General features: G+C 37.3%; 3 protein-coding genes across 4 annotated transcripts; all 3 read right to left on the minus strand.

The window, feature by feature from the left end:
* Positions 1-1,165: 1,165 nt before the first annotated feature.
* On the minus strand, positions 1,166-6,741 carry LOC113333095 (SWI/SNF complex component SNF12 homolog). 2 transcript variants are annotated; one of them, XM_026579585.1, is made up of 4 exons: positions 6,485-6,741; positions 4,347-4,424; positions 1,794-3,383; positions 1,166-1,554 (listed from the first exon to the last, which is right to left on the minus strand). In XM_026579585.1, exons 3-4 carry the CDS (start codon positions 3,362-3,364, stop codon positions 1,482-1,484), a joined length of 1,644 nt encoding a protein of 547 aa, XP_026435370.1. In that variant the 5' UTR covers positions 3,365-3,383; positions 4,347-4,424; positions 6,485-6,741; the 3' UTR covers positions 1,166-1,481. The 2 variants fall into 2 exon arrangements, with proteins under 2 accessions (XP_026435370.1, XP_026435369.1); XM_026579584.1 differs by lacking the exon at positions 6,485-6,741 and adding an exon at positions 6,095-6,225.
* A 418-nt stretch (positions 6,742-7,159) lies between these two features.
* On the minus strand, positions 7,160-12,559 carry LOC113332776. The gene is made up of 6 exons (XM_026579291.1): positions 12,132-12,559; positions 11,363-11,576; positions 10,981-11,063; positions 8,956-10,767; positions 8,653-8,827; positions 7,160-8,010 (listed from the first exon to the last, which is right to left on the minus strand). Exons 2-6 carry the CDS (start codon positions 11,445-11,447, stop codon positions 7,376-7,378), a joined length of 2,790 nt encoding a protein of 929 aa, XP_026435076.1. The 5' UTR covers positions 11,448-11,576; positions 12,132-12,559; the 3' UTR covers positions 7,160-7,375.
* Positions 12,560-17,844: 5,285 nt separating this feature from the next.
* LOC113333185 lies at positions 17,845-19,101 on the minus strand. The gene has a single exon (XM_026579698.1). It carries the CDS (start codon positions 19,099-19,101, stop codon positions 17,845-17,847), a length of 1,257 nt encoding a protein of 418 aa, XP_026435483.1.
* Between the last annotated feature and the right edge of the window lie 191 nt (positions 19,102-19,292).

Here is a 19,292-nt window from a genome sequence, read left to right on the forward strand (position 1 = left end):
CCCTAAACTAAGGTCCCGTTTTTCCTCGGATTGTTCTTTTTATTTTTTTGTATTGTATTGGCCTAAGCAAACAATTCAATGTTCCTGGCAACAAACCTACGTAATCCATTAAATAACAATGGGTATTATATACTTTAGTTTAGATAATAGTCCCTCCGTCCTTAATAAGATGATCTAGTTTGCACAAATTTTAAGACAAAGAAGAAAGTGAAGTATATTTAACTATTTTTTACAATTGTATTTTTATGGGCAATAATTAGTAAAATTTAAAAACAATTTATCTCTTAAACTATACCACGGTTTTTTATACACTTTATACCGTTGAAAAGCATTTTAAAACACCCGCGCAACGAATATAAACATGATTATCAAATTATTCATATTTCTTATAAAAAAATAATCAATTAAAATGATAGTTTTAGAAATATCCCTTAATTAGTGAAATAGGTCATTTATTTATGAGACAAAGTTTAAAACCAAATAGGTCATCTTATTAGGAACGGAGGGAGTAGTTTTGGTTGGCATAATGACGCTATCACGGTAGGGTCCATACATGAATAGTTCAATCCACGATTAGCAGTGTAATCACTTCTTACTTCAGGTAAACCACGAAAAGTACACCAAGAAAACCAAACTTAAACATGTTTTTGTTTCCAAAGACAAAAAAACATGGTTTTGCCAGGAAATGCGGGGGACCCTAATCTGGTGGTTAAACACGATTAGATTGAAGCAATGGAAATGAAGTAAACCTACTAGCAAAATAAACGAAATAAGTTCCTTCTTGGATTCTTTTTGAGAACAGCAAAAGAATTACAGTTGAAGCATTTTGGTGTACCTAACAAAACTAACGGCCATTACACAGGATAACAATAAGTTTTTTTTTTCTTTTTTGAAAGAAAACAATAAGGGTTTCATCATCGTCGTAAATATATGTGTATATATATATGTGTATATATATATATATATATATATTATACTTGGCATGACTTTCTTTCAGGTCTATCTATAGTTATTGAATTCCCACAATGCTAGTTTAACCACTTCATCTTTACCTGAATTCACTACATGACAATGACCAGATGACAGGAATCCTAGAATGCTAGTTTAACCACTTCATCTCCTGATATGCCACTATGACGTAAAATTGTCTCCATGATACACCTCGTGGCCGAAAATCTGCCCCAACTTTACTGAGACTGAGAGTATATAAAAAGAACAGAATACAGGGTAAACCTAGTTTCGAACAAGACGCACAATAGGAACAATATTTACTTTCACTCCCACAGTCAAATGTGGGTAATCTTTTCTTTCCGAAAGGATGACATTCTGGTTTGTTAGTCGCCACTGCAATATAACTTGTAACACAGACTAGACTAAAAATTAACGCTCGATTAGAAAGAAGATATACTCTTACACAGCTGACACTGATAACTTAAATGTAGGTTCTCCGACAATACACTCAGTTCTAGGTTTCTTCTAGTTCATGTACTTCCAGGAACATCACTGCCTGCTGGTGGCTTGCGGTTCAGGTAACGAATAACAGCATCTTCAACCCTATTAGAGTTCAAACAAAAAGAACACTTCAAATAAGTAGATGGAAAACAACGAAAGCCAACACAACAGGTTCCCCTGGAGAAGTGACCACAGTCACAGACATGTTTTGGTGAAAGAGGATGAGTTCTATCACATAAATTTGAGAATAGGACATGCTACAGTTCCCTAAAGTTTTAAATGTAATAAACCTTAAATAATTATAAAGATGATTATGAAAGAAAAGGGAAAATAAAGCATACCATGCTTGGTTGTAAAAGTCTGCACGTCGTTCTTTTTCAGCATTACGGCTAGCTTCCCCAGCAACAAGCTTCAAATCCCTGCTTTGAGAAGCAATCAGGGCATTAATGAACTCCACCGGAGACTGACTGAACCCCAGAAAGAAGGCTCGTCTTCTTCGGTGCTCATGAATTTTCTTAATAGCTGCACAGATCGCTTCGTCACAGGCATCAATCTCCTTATGCTTCTCTGTATTTGCCAAGAAAGCTGACATCTCCTTTTGCAGAGGGAGGGGGACATCAACTAGGACATCATAGCAAGCACTCCCTGAAGGATTATTCCCTGAAAGCTTGATTTTATGTTCCAAATGTACAGGCTGAGGAGGGGTCAAGTGCTGCGAGATTTTCTGTGAAACCATAGCAAATTTCATCTTCTCTTCACCAAATACTTTCCGGAGAGCAGGGTCACATGCAAATATAGATGGGTCATTAGGGTTCTGCAATTTCCTGGCTTTAACGTAATGCCAAATCGCCGCTATGATTCTAGGGCGGGTCTCGACCTCAATCCCAAGAACCTCAGTCAGAGCTGGCGAAAGCTTAAATTTCTCAGGGGAATAATTCATTTCCAATCGTATATTCACGATAAATTCCTTATCCCCTTTCCTTTTAACCTCAAAGCCCTCTTGAGGTACTGGTGATCGAGCCTGCTCCCACATAATGGTAGGATTATCAGGATAGAGCGCTTGGTCTAAAGAAATAACAACTCTTTTAAAATAGGAGGAGAACTTCGGAAACATAGAGCTCTGCTTCTGGAGAGCAGCAGAATCTGGATCTACCCCATCTTCTAAGATCCTACCTATTATCTTCAGCGACCAAGTAGGCGGTTCAGAGTTCAGCTTGTCTGGGATTGTTCGGATCTGATTCGTGAATGTGTTGAAAACATAAATCCTTAGGGTCCTTTGGACACAGGGAGGGTTTTTCAAGGACTCTTGAATGTCAATCTTCTTTCTTGCAAGAGCAGCATCAACTCTAGCCTCAAACTCAAGCAGCTGGGTGTAGAGTGCAGATTCAGGTAGAAGAGCCGCAACCCTATCCGGCAACTGTTTCTCTGGGAGCTTCCGTTTCTTTCTTCGTGCAGCTGGTGTTAGCTCCATAGTTCTATAGGGGCTAACTGTGTTCGCTGTGGTGGGTCCAGAAGGACGTACAGGAGGTTTCTGAGGAATGCGCTTAATGCTTCCTGTACCAGGAGTGGAGAGAGAGGGAGATGAAACACCAGCATGACCCATTCCAGGGCTTTGGTTTTGGGCTTGAGCCTGCATTTGAGCGGCATGATATTGGGCATATGCCTGAGCATTACGGGCATGAGCCTGAGCCTGAGCTTGTGCCTGCGCCTGAGACATAGCAACTTGTTGTGGAGTCGGATAAGGTATCTGAACTTGGCCCTGAGGATGACAACTATTTGGCCCCTGGGATTGTGAGTGAGGATGAAACTGAGAAGGTTGATTTATAGGCATAGATGACGAAGCTGCTCCAGCATTCCCCAAAACAGTAGGACCCACTACATTCCTAGTAGGGTTGCTGTTGTTAGCGGACATTGCAAGTTAGTGGTTCGGCCTGCCCACAACCATAGAGGAAATAATTAATTTGTTGTCAAACACGGAAACTGGAACAGAACAAATTCTATGATTCATAACCTAAGCAGTATATTTTCTTTTCTTGATCAGAAATAAAGAACGCGGATTCTCTCGGTGACGCAAACCCCTGAAAGTGGAAAGCTATTAAAAATTATCCAAATTTCCAGACCCTCAAGGAAATCAAGATGTATTACCAATTCAGAAGAATCAGAACATAGATTCCGCAGACAAGCAAAATATGATGCCTAAGAAAATAAAAAATGCATAACACTATAGACTAAAAGTGATAAAACAGAGTTCCAATTCGTATCTTAATTCTCTCATAAATGATCTGGATTCACTAGCTTAGATAAAGAGGCCCCAACTGAGTCGGTGTTTCTGTACAAGCAAACAGAAGTGACTCAATAGATGTCAGACTTCTCTTTGAAGCAAGACATGCAGAGTTCATCAACTTACTTTGATATAAAATAGGGACTTTCTCGATAATCCTAGTTATCTAATCATCAGATTAACCTACCGGCTTAATGAATTCAATATTTCTACCGTTAGTAGTTAAATGTTACCGACAACAACGTTTAGACAGGTTTACTGCAACTGTCGGATCAAATCTCTTACTTGAAAAAGATTTGGTTGTACATTAGCACTTACTGTAAAGATGAAGAGGCATTTGCCAACACTATATTTTTTGAGTAGCAAAAGTGCAAGATTCCACCCATGACCAGGAGAATACGATACAAAGACAAACAAGGAAATATGCCAGTAGAAATATGAAGGATAATAAAATGAAAAGGTGGAAATAGTTAAGTAAGACGGAAAAGCATATTAATTTAATAAATCTCATAAAAGCTAATCGTTGAACCTGAAATGCTATCCTGCTACATATAAATCTGTGAGTTATGAGTCTATGACACGTCTAGATTTGAGTCCAAAATGAGAAGCATACCTGAAATAACAGAATGCTTTCTCACTACCACATAGACAGCAAGAAAGATAACATTTGATTATCAGCGCTTCAAGCAAGCTGCAACAAAAGAAAAGGGTAAGGAAGATTAGTATCTGAGTGTGACTAATTCAAATAGTGGGGAACAAATAATTGGATAAGTTTCTCGATAATGTTTACTTTAGGCTGAAATACTTTAATGAAAAGGAAGGGTGGTTAATTTCAAAAGATTTGAAGTCACTAACCTTATTTATGCACTAGGCATAGTCTCAAATATTTATTCACAGTTCAAACGAATTACCATGAGATATGCAAGTAAGGGGGAAACTGAAAAAACTAATTTAAAAGAAAGAAAGAAATATATATATATATATAGCAGAACACCAATAACAACATAAATCAGAACAATGGATATCTATTACTGTCTGCATCCGTTATAAACTCTGCACAAGAGGCCACGAGAAACCAGTTGAAGGTGGTAACTGCTAAACTTAAAGAGTTAGTTTCTAACTATGCCCTCTAGTTTAATCGTTTCTGTCGGATCGATATCTGAAATTTTGCTACTAATTCAATCTAAAGCTGGAAAGAGACTTTTAATGGCAACTGAAGGTGATGGAAAATAGTATTAACAAACAAAAATCCCGTAAACAAGAACAACCACTAATGTCCTTGGGTGGCTCTCTTCAACTCCAACTATATCCTCAAAATCTCTCACTAAGCCGGACTAATAATGAGTATTTGGTACAGAACTATCATGTCAAAAATTCCAAAAGGGTTTTAGGGTTCAATTAAAGTAGTTGAACTTGTTCCTCAGATCTTCCTCAGCTAGGCCCAAGGAGAGAAGCAGGGCGAGTTCCTCAAAGGAAGCTGCCCATTTGACATTAAAAAAACATCATTCCTAATAAACAAGTTAAATGCAAACACAAAGGAAAAATAAAGAAAATCATAGCTAGCAGTAACTAGTAACGTCTTAAACAGTAAACTACCACTATCATTCAATTCATCACCAATTTTCTCCATCATTGACTCATGTGGATAACGAATAGTAGGAGGCCACATTTCTCATTTGGACTCCCCAGAAGAAGACGCCATACTATTCTCATCGAGTTCCTGGACTCCGGTATATAATCTGGTTACCAACTCAATCCTAGTATACAATTTGATTCACTATAACAATTGCGATTGACGAGGAAAACAGCTCATAAGAAACAACTAATCCAATTTGGCTTTTTAGAAAAGATAGAGATTACAAAGTATCAGCACCACCAGCAATTCACTGCTAATCGTTCATAGGTCTCAGTAATAAAATTTCATTCGCCAACATATCAGACATAAGATGAGCAAATTACTGCATTAGGCTAGAATATCAAAAGTAAGACAAAATTAAAACAAACTAAATCATTCAATTGCAAACCACATGGTGATCACAGTGAATATCAAACCCACATTTTTCACAGTGGTTAGAAAACAGTCACCACTTGAAAGTTCAAATTTGCATAGTAGCAACGAAGTCTACCCTCAGATTCTGAATATCATTACTCTCAAAATTAACCTATTTATTATGCATAAAAACCACAGAATTCAAGAAAAATTCGTTATTCAAGATCGAAAACGAAAACAACCCATCATTCAGAATGTTGGAAACAAATCTAAGAAATTAACTAGCCAACATAATAAATCAAATCTATAAGCGAATTCCTTCAACAGAAAGAAGAAGAAGATGGAGGAAAAGAAGAGAAAAAATCACTCACCTTTCGAGGAACAGGAAAAAAACGGATTGGTATATTAGAGGAATTAGTGAAGTAGAATTGATCAAAACACTCGACAGCAGCAGCGTGAAAATGGGAAGAACAGTAGAACAAAATTTGGGGATAAAGACGATATAGGGTTTTTCATTACAAAACTGTTGAATTTACAAATATATCCTCAACTAAAAAACTTGGACGGACGTTTCACCATTACTCGCAAGGAACTCGGCCGAGTTTGACTACGATTTCCGAATTTTGATTCACGCACAGTAATTAAAAAAATTTCAAATTAACATAACAGTACAATCCTAGAGAAAAAGTTCCCAAAAAATGCAGCATCTTATTAGATTCAACGTACAACAATTTCAAGTGAAAATCAACATGGGTACTTACCGAAATTATATTCCAAGTTCAGCTGAAACTCAACCGAACCTTATATACTCAAATCTCAGTATTTTAGTCTCGTGCCCAGAAACGAATTTAAGGATGTCAGTAAAAGATACACCGCAGGGAATTAGAGAGGGAGAAAGACTGAAAGAGTGAATACTAAGGGTGATTTGACTGAGATCTTCGTCCGATTTAACAGTAGCCGATAGCTGAGGAGACGATTTGGAAAACCCTTAACCGGTTCACCCTTTTGGCCTTGCGTCAGGTTTGTTCTAATATTCCGTTAGTAAAGGTAAGGTGTTTATACAAATACATGACCTCCTATATGTATTGTGGTGGCACTGGTTTTTGGACTTGTTTGAGCTCAGTCAAAGGACAATGACGACGGTCGTCTGTGGGCCCACAACTGCGATCAAGCAGACTCTTAAATACGGCGCGTTGTTTTACTCGACACCAAATTGAAACGGCACGCTGCTTGGGACGTCGCCACTCCCCTATACAGGCAGTATTTGTAAAGTCCTCCTTGAGAATTCCAGCAGAAATTTTACAATGTTTGTTTTGGGCAACCAAACTGGGAAAGTAAATATCAGAGTTTTGAAAATGAACTATATGCCCACAGGATTCAATGAACTGTGAAAATATGTATCAGATTCCTAGCTTCCACAATATTATTAGCAACAGTGAATAAAAAAGAATCATCGGCAAAGAAAATCCTATGAAGTAAGTGTGATACAAATCCTAATTCCGAAGTTAAAATGGTTAACGCGAGAAAAAAATTACAAGACCTGTATAAAGTTTAATCCCTCTATCAACAATATAACCTGGCATATACTACTAACTCTGTATGTATCCCTCCTAATATACAATGCCAACATACAACATATACTACTAATTAATCTACAACAAATCTTTCACAGTTTCTCCAATCAATTCACGAAGAATCCAGTTCTCCATTTCCCTTCCGACTAATTCTATATCTTCATCCATACTACCCAACCAAGGGTTTCTTCCAAGATCACGGGCAATCATGCCGTCTAGTGAGTAATAATAATAATAACCATCAGAGTCAGGATATAAATACATGAAAACTGTCTTCCAAACAACATCCAACAATTTCTTCCCACGAGGAGGAGGCATTTTTGTCGAACCCATAAGTTTCCTCTTAAATTTTGACATGGTTAGTGAAGGTCCAAGTATGGTTGACAAAGCTTCATTAATTAAGTCAAACAATACCTTGTGATCCATCCTACTCATCCCGGTATGATCTTCAGTTGTATCTGTCTCGTCAGCTCTTTTTTCATATGATTCTTCTACCTTCTCAAAGACCCAACTGCTGATCGGCTTTGCAAGGGGGTCCCATCTTGTGAAAGACCATTGGGAGGATCCATCGTATAAACCAGAAATAACGAGGACGTCTCTTATGTAAACTTCTGCATGGTCTTCTAAATGAACCATCTCAGGCTCTCGGGGTTCTTGAATCGATGTGCATTCAGAACCGTCAACACCTAGCTTATTCAACTGCCTTCTGAGTTCTGCAAAATGAACAATGTGTCACTAAGCTACGGATAGCTTATGCCTTACTCATGATTCTTACAAGGGATGGGTATATTATATAAATCTAATGACCACATTGATGAAAAAAAGTAAAAAACTTTCTTTATGATCAGTATCAGAGGAGATATATCTGTTCCACCTTCTGTATGTATGCTTACTGGGGACTTGAGAAAGAGGGATGAAAGTAACAAAAAACCAAGCACCATTTTCTGAATCCCATCCATGAAGTAAATAAATATATCCGACAACTTGCTGAGTGTATCGTGTGGTAGGTGGTTGTGTGGAATGGTGGCCAGGTTGAGTGTGGAATGTGGGACAGTAATGAGGTAAGTGGTGGTGATGGTTGGTGTCGAGGAAGAAAACACCAATTAGAGGGACAATAGCAGGAATAAATTGGCCAAGACACGGCGTGCCTGGTTTAGGGAGTGAATGACTGGGTGCAATTGGAACAGTAGCACTACCCAGTCTGGTTATACTATATCTTGTAAAGTATCATTTTCTTTACTTCAAAATATATAAATTGGATAGGTGAGATTGTTCATGTAAAATCTCTGGTGTTCACTTCCTCTATGAATGCAGCAGTAACAATTTTCATCTGAAAACACAAACATATTTCTTACCAGTAAGGTTGGAGCTGATATCTCTGAAAATGTCCGACACTGTATGAGGGTCTTCTATTGAAGGGACATCTAGGGTAGAAACAGGGCTGGAGTGGTCCCACTTATTCCTATAGTAATCATCGCGAAGAGTGCTACAAAATGAAGCTGGACTCGGAGGTACCTCAGTTGAATTATCCTAGAACCCAAACAAAAACAACAAATGTATTAAAGGTGGATCACGTGACAATCTTGATTAAATCCCCTGTACTGAGATAGAAAATAATACTGGTAATAACTAGATAAAGAATGACTTATAAGCCTTACCAGAACATTTTCAAGGTTCATCAGAGAACTTGATCCACACATGCTATCATCCTTCACAGAATTAGAATCCACGCTCTCCATATCTTCCACAGATTGCATCTTTCGGCCAAACAGTCTGCCTTTAAAACTTAAACTATGTCTTAAACTTGAAACCTTCCCTCTGAAACTAAGCTTCTCTTTCCTGGTTTTACTCACTTCAGCTGAAAAATTTCCATTAATTTCGTGCTTCCTCCTAATGTGAGCCCCTGTTAAAATCTGTCTATCCTCCAAGAGAAGCTTTCCGAATGAAGATCCTGATGGGGCTGACATAGACCTGACCAGGTTCCTAGGAGAGTTTTCTCCCATGTGAAGTCCGTCGTCATAGTCATTCCCATATCTGAAAGACCTGCTTTGCATTTCAAGCTCATCTTTGACATGTTCCCAGTAGTTCCCCCGGTTAACTGTCTTCAAAATGTTACCTGTGGGTCTCGGTCTTCTCTCATCATAATCAACCAAGGGGGAAGCTCTTGAGCTTCCACCGACCACAGGCGACATGTCCCCAACTGGATCTGACTTTAGGACATTCCTCAGCCTCTCTGACAAGAATTTTGCAGTTTCTCTGCTGTTGAAATCTGGTGAATCTGGTTCACTTACCTGAATTTCACTTGCATACGATCTGAACGATTCAGATCGTAGTAAGTTCACTCCCATGTCTCTTGTAACACTTTCTCTCACTTGCTTCGCAATCTGACGAGCAATTTGTCTTGGGTTGGATGGCTTTTCACTGAAAGGTGTTTCAATCCCACCACCTCTAGCATTGTCCCTTTTTGTACTCTTCCCTTGCATTTCAAATCTCAGTCTCTCTTTTACCTCCTCAAGAAAATCTTTAATACTGCCTTCCTCTTCCACAATTTCAGATGAACCAGTCCAAGAATCTTCACTCGCTGCAACCCTATCATGGCCTGGTTTCAAGATAACTATTCTCGTAGGTATGTCGGACTTTTCTTGTTTGTCAGCCTCATTCATTAAGGCGACTTGCTCAAATTCAGTACTTCCGCTTCTCGAAGTGAACCATTCATTTTGGTATGCCTCAAACAGATCCTTCCTACCAGACTGTGAAACAGTGTCCTCCTTTGGGCTTGTTTTCATAAAACATTCATTTTGGATATCTTGAAACATGTCCTTCCTACCAGATCGTGAAAAACTTTCCTGTTGTGACAGTGATTTAAGATCTGGCTTCAACTTCTGAGCTTTGATTTCTTTAGGTTTCTGATCATTTGCTTTAGTTCGATTAATATCTGCATAGAGAGCCATCTTTTCCTTGTTGAGGTGTTCTTGGGCAAGCCATCGTCTAGGAATGTTACCAAGATCAACAATCTTTGTATTTTCCCATACCCTTGCCGCTTGCCATGCTTCAAAATCTTTTTTGAATTTCTGTAGTTCCTCCTCTTGAGGATGTTCTCTAGGCTGGGGCTTTTTTGACTTTCTGCCTCTTCTGGACTTTCGAGAATCCCGCTCTGGACTTGGATAATGTACACTGTGCTCTGCCTTGGATGATTTTAAGCCAAGAGGACTATGGCGAATTGAACCATTAGGCTCCTTTCTTGGTAAATTTGGCGCTATAATCTCAGCTTTCTTCTCCTGTATACTGGTTGCTGATTTTGTTTCAGTTGGTATTGTATCCATACCCATCAAACGAGCCACAACGTTTGGAACGTTGCGTTTGGTGTTTAGCTCTTTGGACATCTCCTCCTGGAGCATCTCCCTTACTGGATCTTCATCAATTGTAGATGAGGTGTGTTTAGAGGAGTTTGTTATGGCATGGAATGCATACTGGAGGTTCAAAGCAAATAAGACACAAATAAGATTATGTAGATTACCATTTTAAAAGAAGATGGAAAAAGTTGAGATATCAAGGTTTCCTCAGACAATAAAACACGTAGGCAAGACCAGAATTCATAGAAGGAAGGTGCCATGAAATCATGAGATAAAATTTTGATACATGCAGATGATAAACATAAAGATATGATCAATAGACTAACTTACGGGTTTGTTCTCGCCAAAACAACTGTAGCATTGTGATGCTTCTTCAATTGACAACTCCAAGCTATTTCGAGGAGCTTCCAACCCTGCAATTCAACGAACCAAACAATGATTACCCAACTCTAGCACAAGCTTATTCTCGCATTTGTTTTTGTTAACAAAAACGGATCAATAATCTCAACCTACAAATTTGGATGGCAGCAGAATGTTTCGCATTTCTAGCTATGATTTAGGCTTCAAATGTTTCAGTCAGAGAGATGGTTCTTCAATCAAGGAGGAGAAATGTATGACAATGGAAAAATGTTAAGGTCGTTCATAAAAAACAGACAATAAACACCGGGCAAGGTTTTGAGTCCTAATATCGAATCATATACTGAACGCTTACCATCTGTATTCACTTTTTGTCTCTGTAACTTCCGTGAAGTGCTGGAATGATGAAAGTCGAAGAGGTGCAATAAGCCCCCTCTCATTTAGTCAGATCTTTTCTTCCAAATCATTTAACTCATCTAACTCGTGCTGCTGCTATCCTGTAATCCCAATGTAACCCCAAAAACTATTGCTTATTTTCTATCTTAAAATTTAAGATCACTGCTTGGTACCTGTTAATCAAATGATAGAGAGTTCAAGTCAGCAAACATTTTGACTACAAATACTGCTTATCTCGGAGACAATTCATCAAACACATTTAGGATCAAAAAAGAAGAACCATAATCAGAGCATGTAAAAACTGAAATGTGATAAGAAAAACCAAAAAATTGATGGAGAAATGTGATAAATTTGACTTTATTGATCATGAATCTTTTCCAAACGAGGAAATTGGAAATTTGATGAACCACCAAAATTCAGTGACAAGATCACACAATTTAGCAACAAAAATTTCAACAAATACTTACATTCCAAGTTTTCATTATCCAATAATCATTCATTTCTTAAATTTAAAGCATTGAGAAGCAGATTAACTGTATAAATGATTATTCAAGCAAGCAAAAACATCACTCAACAAAATTCTCCATCAATAAAAACAACCAAAATTCATCATTCTCCACCAATTAACTAACTAAAGATCAATTTCCAATTCTCAAAACCAATCCAACACAACTGATCAAAGGAACAGAAACCCACTAATCTTATATGATTGAGAAATCCTTACTAACCCTTAAAAGAGCATATGATCAAATCTTTTCTTCTTGTTGTTCAAAATTTTCTCCAATTCTTCATAATTGAGAAAAAAAACATTGACCCATCATGAATGAAGAAGAAGTCAACAAATAGGAATTGTAAGATGAGGAATTTGCGTAAGAGAAATGTTAGTAGTATACGATAATGTTAATAATAATACTGAAAATGAGTTTATAGGAGGAGGAGAGATTTAATAATAAGCTGTAAAGGTTTGTAACTAGTTGGTGTTCGTGTTGTTGTTGAAAAGTCTAGTAGAGAGAGAAGAAAACATATGCAAAATAAAAAAGTTTTCATCTTTTGTGTTGTTACTACTAATAGTAGTAAGAATGGTAGAAGAAGATGATGAAGGAGAAGAACCCATGGCCATTACTAGAAAAAGAGTTTTTTTACTGAGAAAATCAGAAGATGTTTGCTTTTTAACAGAAGAATGAAGATGGATGCGAATAATTACGTGTTATACGGGGAATCACAATTCCTGGGTCCTACACCACAACTCTTTCAATCAAGCTCTAATTATTAGTCAATGTAATATCAGTTGTTCGCTGGCTCCATTTTTATGGAAACAATGTAGGTGACCGAAACTTCATGTTAACGAGTATTTAAGAGATTTGGAGTTGTGGGAAAGCGGGGTGACCACAGTGATCGGCAGAAAACCCACGTACATGATGTACGGGCTGTTTCAAGAGGTTACCAAATTCTAAGACATTATTGGAGTTGTGGGAAAACGGGGTGAACAAAGTGATCCATCTGCTGCCAATTTTAAGAGAAAACTCAGGTATGATGTACAAGTTGTTTCAAGAGATTACCAAATTCTATGACATTACTAAATTTACACAAAAAAACAATTCAACACTAAATCCATGCGGTAGTGATCTTGAAAATAAAGAGAGCTAGCGAATTACGAAATCCATATAAAGCAAAACAATTCTAATCACTTGATCCACTTAATTAGTACCAATTACAAGTGAAATTTGATAATTCTAGTAGTAATCTTGCAAATGCAAAGAGCCAAAAACAAGGCATTAAATAGATAACTTCACGTTAAACAAAAAAAACTCGTTCAAAATTGGAATCATAACGAATGCAGAATATGAATCCTAGGAGTTCCCACTTTTTTGTACCCTGTGTTCGGTTCTCGCCCAAGTAAGAATCCAAATTTAAGCAATATTTTCTTTGTTATTAGGCGCAAATAGATTCCCGGTAATCAAATTTTCTTTTTTAATTTGTTATCAGGAATATTAATTTTTCTTTCGTTAGAGTGTTAATATGTCAACAAAATCAATGATTAATTAGAACATGGATTATCAAACTTATCGAATAGGTTTAAAAGAAGTTAAACAGCGGAATGCAATTATTAAGTAGCAGAAGAATGAATGATCTCCTTAATTTGTGGCTTGGATGATCCACTGCACGACCTATGTAAGTAAGACGACTTGGTAGCTAGCTATAAATTCAATAGTAGGGCTGTTAGATTTTGGAATCAATAATTAAATTCAACACATAAGAACAAGTTCTTGTAATCTCATTACCCATAACAGGCTATATATTTAAGTTCATTGATCAAATGAAAAATAATCAAGGATGGAATCATGATTTTTGGTTATCTGGAGTTGATTGAAAGCAAACAAATACAAACAGCTCAAAGCCCGTTGCTTTATGCAAAGCAGAGTACTAGTAGTATATTCTCACATGAGATTAGGTGCATACATTATGCATTTTTGTGAGAATCCGTACCAAAAACTGTGGAATTATTTGATACTTTGTATTCCTCTACAGTATGCACAAAAAGATAAATAGGGAGGGTTAGTTAAGTACCACTGTAGGATGATCTGTTTATTCCTGGTATTCTATTTTTTAATATCATGTGCCAAACTGCCAACCTTAGTTGGGTTTCCAGTTCCTACTTTTGGAAGCTCCGTCAGGCGCACCACACTACGCAGGTTGCAGAGGAAGTTATATGCCCACTCAGGAATCAAAATGGTTTGTAGAAAGCTTCAATAAGTCGAGGAAGTTTCATGGAATACATCGACTATCAGTAGTTCTTGGATACTATGATATCAACTCACATTGTCTGACATCTTTGGTATGCATAATTTTCAACTAAAGACATAAGTTGATAAGTAGCTATCAATAGTCTCAAAGTGTCTATGAAATCCCCAACATTATAATTTATAGGAACTGGTTTTAGTGAGAACATTATTGAGACACAGAAGAGGTGTACGTTTAAAGTTGGAGATTAGTGGGGTTGGAGTTGGATAGAACAGACCTAATGGGTGTGGCCGGCGAGAGGGATGAAGATCAGAGGAAAAGACATAAAGAAGGGGTAAATACTTTAGATATGGCAGGGTCCAGGCATCTCTTAAGCACCTAGTCCCAAACATCTCTTCTTCTTTTTTGTTTTTGTGTTGTTACGTGTTTCTCGGCTTGTAGTTTACTCATTGTGAGGCTGGTATCATCATTCAACGACTTAGAAAAGCATATGGTCCGAAGATGGATCTCAATTAGAATTGAAATTACTCGAGAAAATTTGGAGCATGCGGTTCTTAAGCCTGAGTATAAGTAGTTAAATATATTCCCTTCGTTCCGTATATAATTTGCACATGGAATAAACCTATCTTTTTGGAATGGAGATAGTATCTTGTAACCATTTATATTTTTGTTTCTTTACTAGTTGTCACATGATTATCATGATAATTTTTTGCTAAGTGCAAACTATAATAAACTGGTGTAAAGATGAAGTTTGCATGTGCATAGAAAGTTAATCGAGAAAATATTGCTTCATCTTTTTCTTCGTTTCTTGTTGAAGACAAGAGAAGTTGATAATGAAGGTGTAAACTTGGGTCCTATAAATAAAGAGAGATTGTCCACATGCTATATGTCTTTTACAACTCACATTTGTTCACATCTCCAACCATAATAAATTAATCACTATTACAACGACTTGTAGGTAGTTAAGTTTCATTAAAATTAAAACTAAAATAATTTTCGCCTGGTACCCTGAATGTCTATTGAGAGAGTCAGGAATATGTTACTTGTTTGTACTTAACGCTAAGTCCTATGGGCTAGATTGAATTACTAGATTGGCCAAAAAGTGTTGCAAATTAAAAAATAAGTGTTGGAAAAAAGTTAACAGTGATAGTTGATAGTTCTCTCTCCTACCAGGTGCTCGCAGTCCAACTATCAGCGAGATTGAAACGCTGAACCGTTCGGCGCTCAAAAAGTGGTCTAAACGTTGAACTGTTCGGCGTTTCGCGAATATTCCCTGGAATCTCTACCGAACCGTTCGGCGTCCTATTTCAACATCGCACCATGCGGCGCTTGACTGTTTTTCCTCCAACGGCTATTTTTTTACAGAATTCCATTTTCTAAATTATGAGAATTTCCAAATGATTTTCCAATTTGTTCCAATGGTTGCTTGTTTCAAATTTGAGAATTTATCAAAGTAAAGGGAAATTTTTAATTACATTGCAAAACGGTTACAATGTTTTTCGAAGAAATTGAAAAAAATATTAAAATTAAAATAACTTAGAACATAAAAAGATATATTGAAATTGAACTTCTACAACTTAGAACACAAAAAAAATACATTGAAATTGAAATCCTACTTCTAAATAACTTAAAACATAAAAAAAAAAGTACATTGAAATTGAAATCCTACTTCTAAATAACTTAAATTATTACTAATATATCATTTTAATTTAGGGGATAAGTGGTAATCCATGACGGGCTAAAATCTCGTTCTTCCATATTTTGTAGACGGGTTTCTCCCATTCTTGTAATTCATCCAAGGGTTGACGTAGGATCTTCATGTCTGATTCTCTTTGCTGAGTTTGTGCCAAAATTGAAGAGTTTTCCATGTCCTTCTTCAGATACTCTTCCTCTGTTTCATATTTTGTCATTCTTTGTGTTTGTGCGTTTTCAAGAAGTTCGATGAGTTTATCCAATTTTTCATCTGATTTATGCGATGCTTTAGCCTCACGAGCCATTTTCTTTGCTTGATCTCTCCCTTCACTTCTAACTTCATCTGTTTGTTCAAAATAACGCATTCTCTTTGATATGTCCGAGGTTTCAGAATTATGAGTAGATGAAGAGCTACCAAACCTTGCCATATTTTGAAATTCTTCATCCAAATTATCAACTTCATTTTCTTCAGTAGCTTGAGTATGTTGACTAGGTTGAGTAGAAGTACCGGCTCCATCATCATTATTCACCGCTGGATTGTAATCTGGTTGATAAGTCTTCAGGATCTGAAAAATCGATTCGTGCGTCCATTGTTTTTTAGTCGCTGCTACATAATTCTCTCTTCCACGACGATACTGGGGAAGAAATGAAAAGAAAAATTTAGAGAAAGAAAGAAAGAGATCAAGATGGAAGAAAGAAAACATTAAAAAAAATTTGAGGTACTTACATAATCCTCTTCGGTCATCCCCGTAGGTCTACTTCGGAAGTAGGGTCTAATATATGAAATATATTTTTTCACTTCGGCTCTCAATGTGTTACACTTTGTTCGTAATGCCTTTCTATCTCTTTCGACACCATTGGGACATTTTCTTTTATTGTATTCTTCCATTATCTTTCCCCAAAATATTGCACCTTTTTGATCTTTTCCATGAATCAGATCGTTGCTTGCTATGACTCAACCATAAATTAGTGCCTCTTCTTCTATTGTACTAAAGTGTGTCATAGTTTTCTATGAACAAAATTATGTAAAGAAGAAGAAAATCAATGACGAAGATAATCAATTGATTTTGGTGTGAGGGATGAAGGAGAAGTAGTCCTCAATTTATAGGGAAGCCTGAAAATATAGCTGTTGAGGTTTCAAACGGCTACAAAATCTGAGTCGTTGAGAATGCAACGGTCACCTTGATCGGATGGCCGAGACTTGCTAGCGCCGTTCGGTTCGGTGTTGGAACGTCGTTTGGTTCGGAGTTTCCTCAAACGGCTACATTTTCAGCTCAAACTCAGACCATTTCCTATCTCTATATAAACCTATCACATAAAACTCAAAATCCCCACCCCAATTCTGAATTCTCCTATCACATAATTCTCAATTCAAAAATCAAGCATGGCCGCATTTTCCATCGACGAAGACAATGACTTGTTTAGAAGTTATTGCAAAGTTAACAACACTCAATTAACAACCAACTCTTTTTGGGAACAAGTTGTTGAAGAATTTGTGAGAATCAATGGTAATGCTAATGGAAGATGCAAAAAAGTGTTGCAATGTCGGTTATCAAGCATCAAGCGTTATTGCAAGATTTTTGTCATTTCATTAAGGGCATCAAATGGTAATCGTGAGGATGCTAGGACTTTATATGAAACGGATCATGGAATTTCGTTTATTCATAACACCGTTTTGGAGATACTTGGTTATGAAGCATACGCATGAAGAAGTATTATGAAGAAGTATGCATATGAAGTTCTAGTTAAATATGTAATGTAATTGTAAACGTACTTAAGTGATAAAAAGAGTATTATGTAGTATTAGAAGAACTAATTAAAATGTCTACTTATTAATGAAAGCGTGTTTGATTAAAATAAAGGAGTATTATGGTTACTCTCCATTCTCATAAAATGCACCATCTTCTTGAGGGTCATATTGATCTTCATCGGTGTCCACGTCGGTTGTACCCTCATGAACTTCCGGAAAGGCATCATCAATATGCATGTTTGGAATATCACCATCTCTCAGACCTTCTCCGTGTCGGTTCCATATGTGTGTAGTGAGTTCCAAGCGAAGTTGTGCCCAAATCGCAGGGTTGTACATATATGAGGAGGTAGCCTTACATTTCCTTGAATTGGAGGTTGAGGTTCATCTCCCGTGATCCTCCCCCAATCCGCATTGCGATATTCCACCTCAACACACATGTTGTGCATTATCAAGCACCCCCTCATAATTGCCTTCATGTCATATTTTTTATAATAACGACAAGGTTTCAATATAATGCCAAACTTACCTTTTAAACCACCAAATGCACGTTCTATGTCCTTCCTTTTAGCTTCTTGATATTGATTGAAAAGACCTTCTCTAATGTTTGAGGCGGGTTTGTCTCCTTGCACGATGCAACCATACATGGGATATGCACCATCTCCTAGGTAGTACCCCTGGTCGTAATTCTTTCCATTTATTTGATAATGACAAGGAGGTGCTACACCAAGAAGTTGTCTATCGAACAAACCCGAAGCATGCAAGACATTAAGATCATTGTTCTGCCCACCCAACCCAAAATAGGAATGCCAGATCCATCTATCATATGTATCTACCGTTTGCAAAACAACCGAGGGATATGGCTTATAGCCGCTGTGGGAACCTGCTTGATCCATTGGACATGCTCTCCATGCCCAGTGAAAACAATCGACACTACCAAGCATACCAGGAAATCCCCGAGATTCATTTTCTGCTAAAATCCTTTCCGTATTTTGAGCGGTAGGTTGACGCATATATCGACTATTATAAATCCAAATAATTGCATCCATAAACTTCATAACATAATGGTAGATAGTGGTGGCTCCCATTTGTGTGTAATCATCCAAGGAATCCGGTGCAATGCCTTTGGCAAAATGTTTCATGACGGCAACCATTTTCATATATGGAGAATGACCAGGAATACCGCAAGCATCCGTTTGTTGGCGAAAATCATGGTCAAATTCACAAACTTGCTCTAAAATTCTCAGAAAAAGTGGACGAGGCAAAGCAAACCGACCTTTGAACTTCTTTGGGCTATACGTACAATTGAAGTTGAAGTACCGATGCATCATACGAGCATCCGCATCTACACGTTTTCTGTGCACCCTCTGACGTGTCTTGACTTCATTCGGGACGGGTTGACGTATTACATGCCTCCTCTGCGTCTCCAAAAGTGTAGCCACTGCTACAACATTCGTCTCAATATCATCTTCATCATCCCGACGACTTTTCAAAATTCTTCTCAAAGCTCCCCGCATAATGTACCTAACACAACGAAAACATAATATATAACACTCCACAAAAAAAATATCACTTAAAAATTATAACACTCCATAGAAACACAAATAACACTCCATAAAATCATAACACTCCATATAAACACAAATAACACTCCATAAAATAAAAATCACTTAAAACGTATAACACTCCATATGGTTTCATAAACACT

Source organism: Papaver somniferum, unplaced genomic scaffold, assembly GCF_003573695.1.
Source record: "Papaver somniferum cultivar HN1 unplaced genomic scaffold, ASM357369v1 unplaced-scaffold_132, whole genome shotgun sequence".
Taxonomy (NCBI): domain Eukaryota; kingdom Viridiplantae; phylum Streptophyta; class Magnoliopsida; order Ranunculales; family Papaveraceae; genus Papaver; species Papaver somniferum.

Bases quoted from the DNA above. Each gene is read 5' to 3' on its own strand.
- LOC113333095 (XM_026579585.1), bottom strand. From the start codon at position 3,364: ATGTCCGCTAACAACAGCAACCCTACTAGGAATGTAGTGGGTCCTACT. The intron at 1,555-1,793 runs GTATGCTTTATT...GAACTCTAATAG, and splicing joins GACTTTTACAACCAAGCATG to GGTTGAAGATGCTGTTATTC.
- LOC113332776 (XM_026579291.1), bottom strand. From the start codon at position 11,447: ATGAGAGGGGGCTTATTGCACCTCTTCGACTTTCATCATTCCAGCACT. The intron at 10,768-10,980 runs GTAAGTTAGTCT...TTGAACCTCCAG, and splicing joins GTTTTGGCGAGAACAAACCC to TATGCATTCCATGCCATAAC. The intron at 8,828-8,955 runs GTAAGGCTTATA...TTTGGGTTCTAG, and splicing joins TGAACCTTGAAAATGTTCTG to GATAATTCAACTGAGGTACC.
- LOC113333185 (XM_026579698.1), bottom strand. From the start codon at position 19,101: ATGCGGGGAGCTTTGAGAAGAATTTTGAAAAGTCGTCGGGATGATGAA.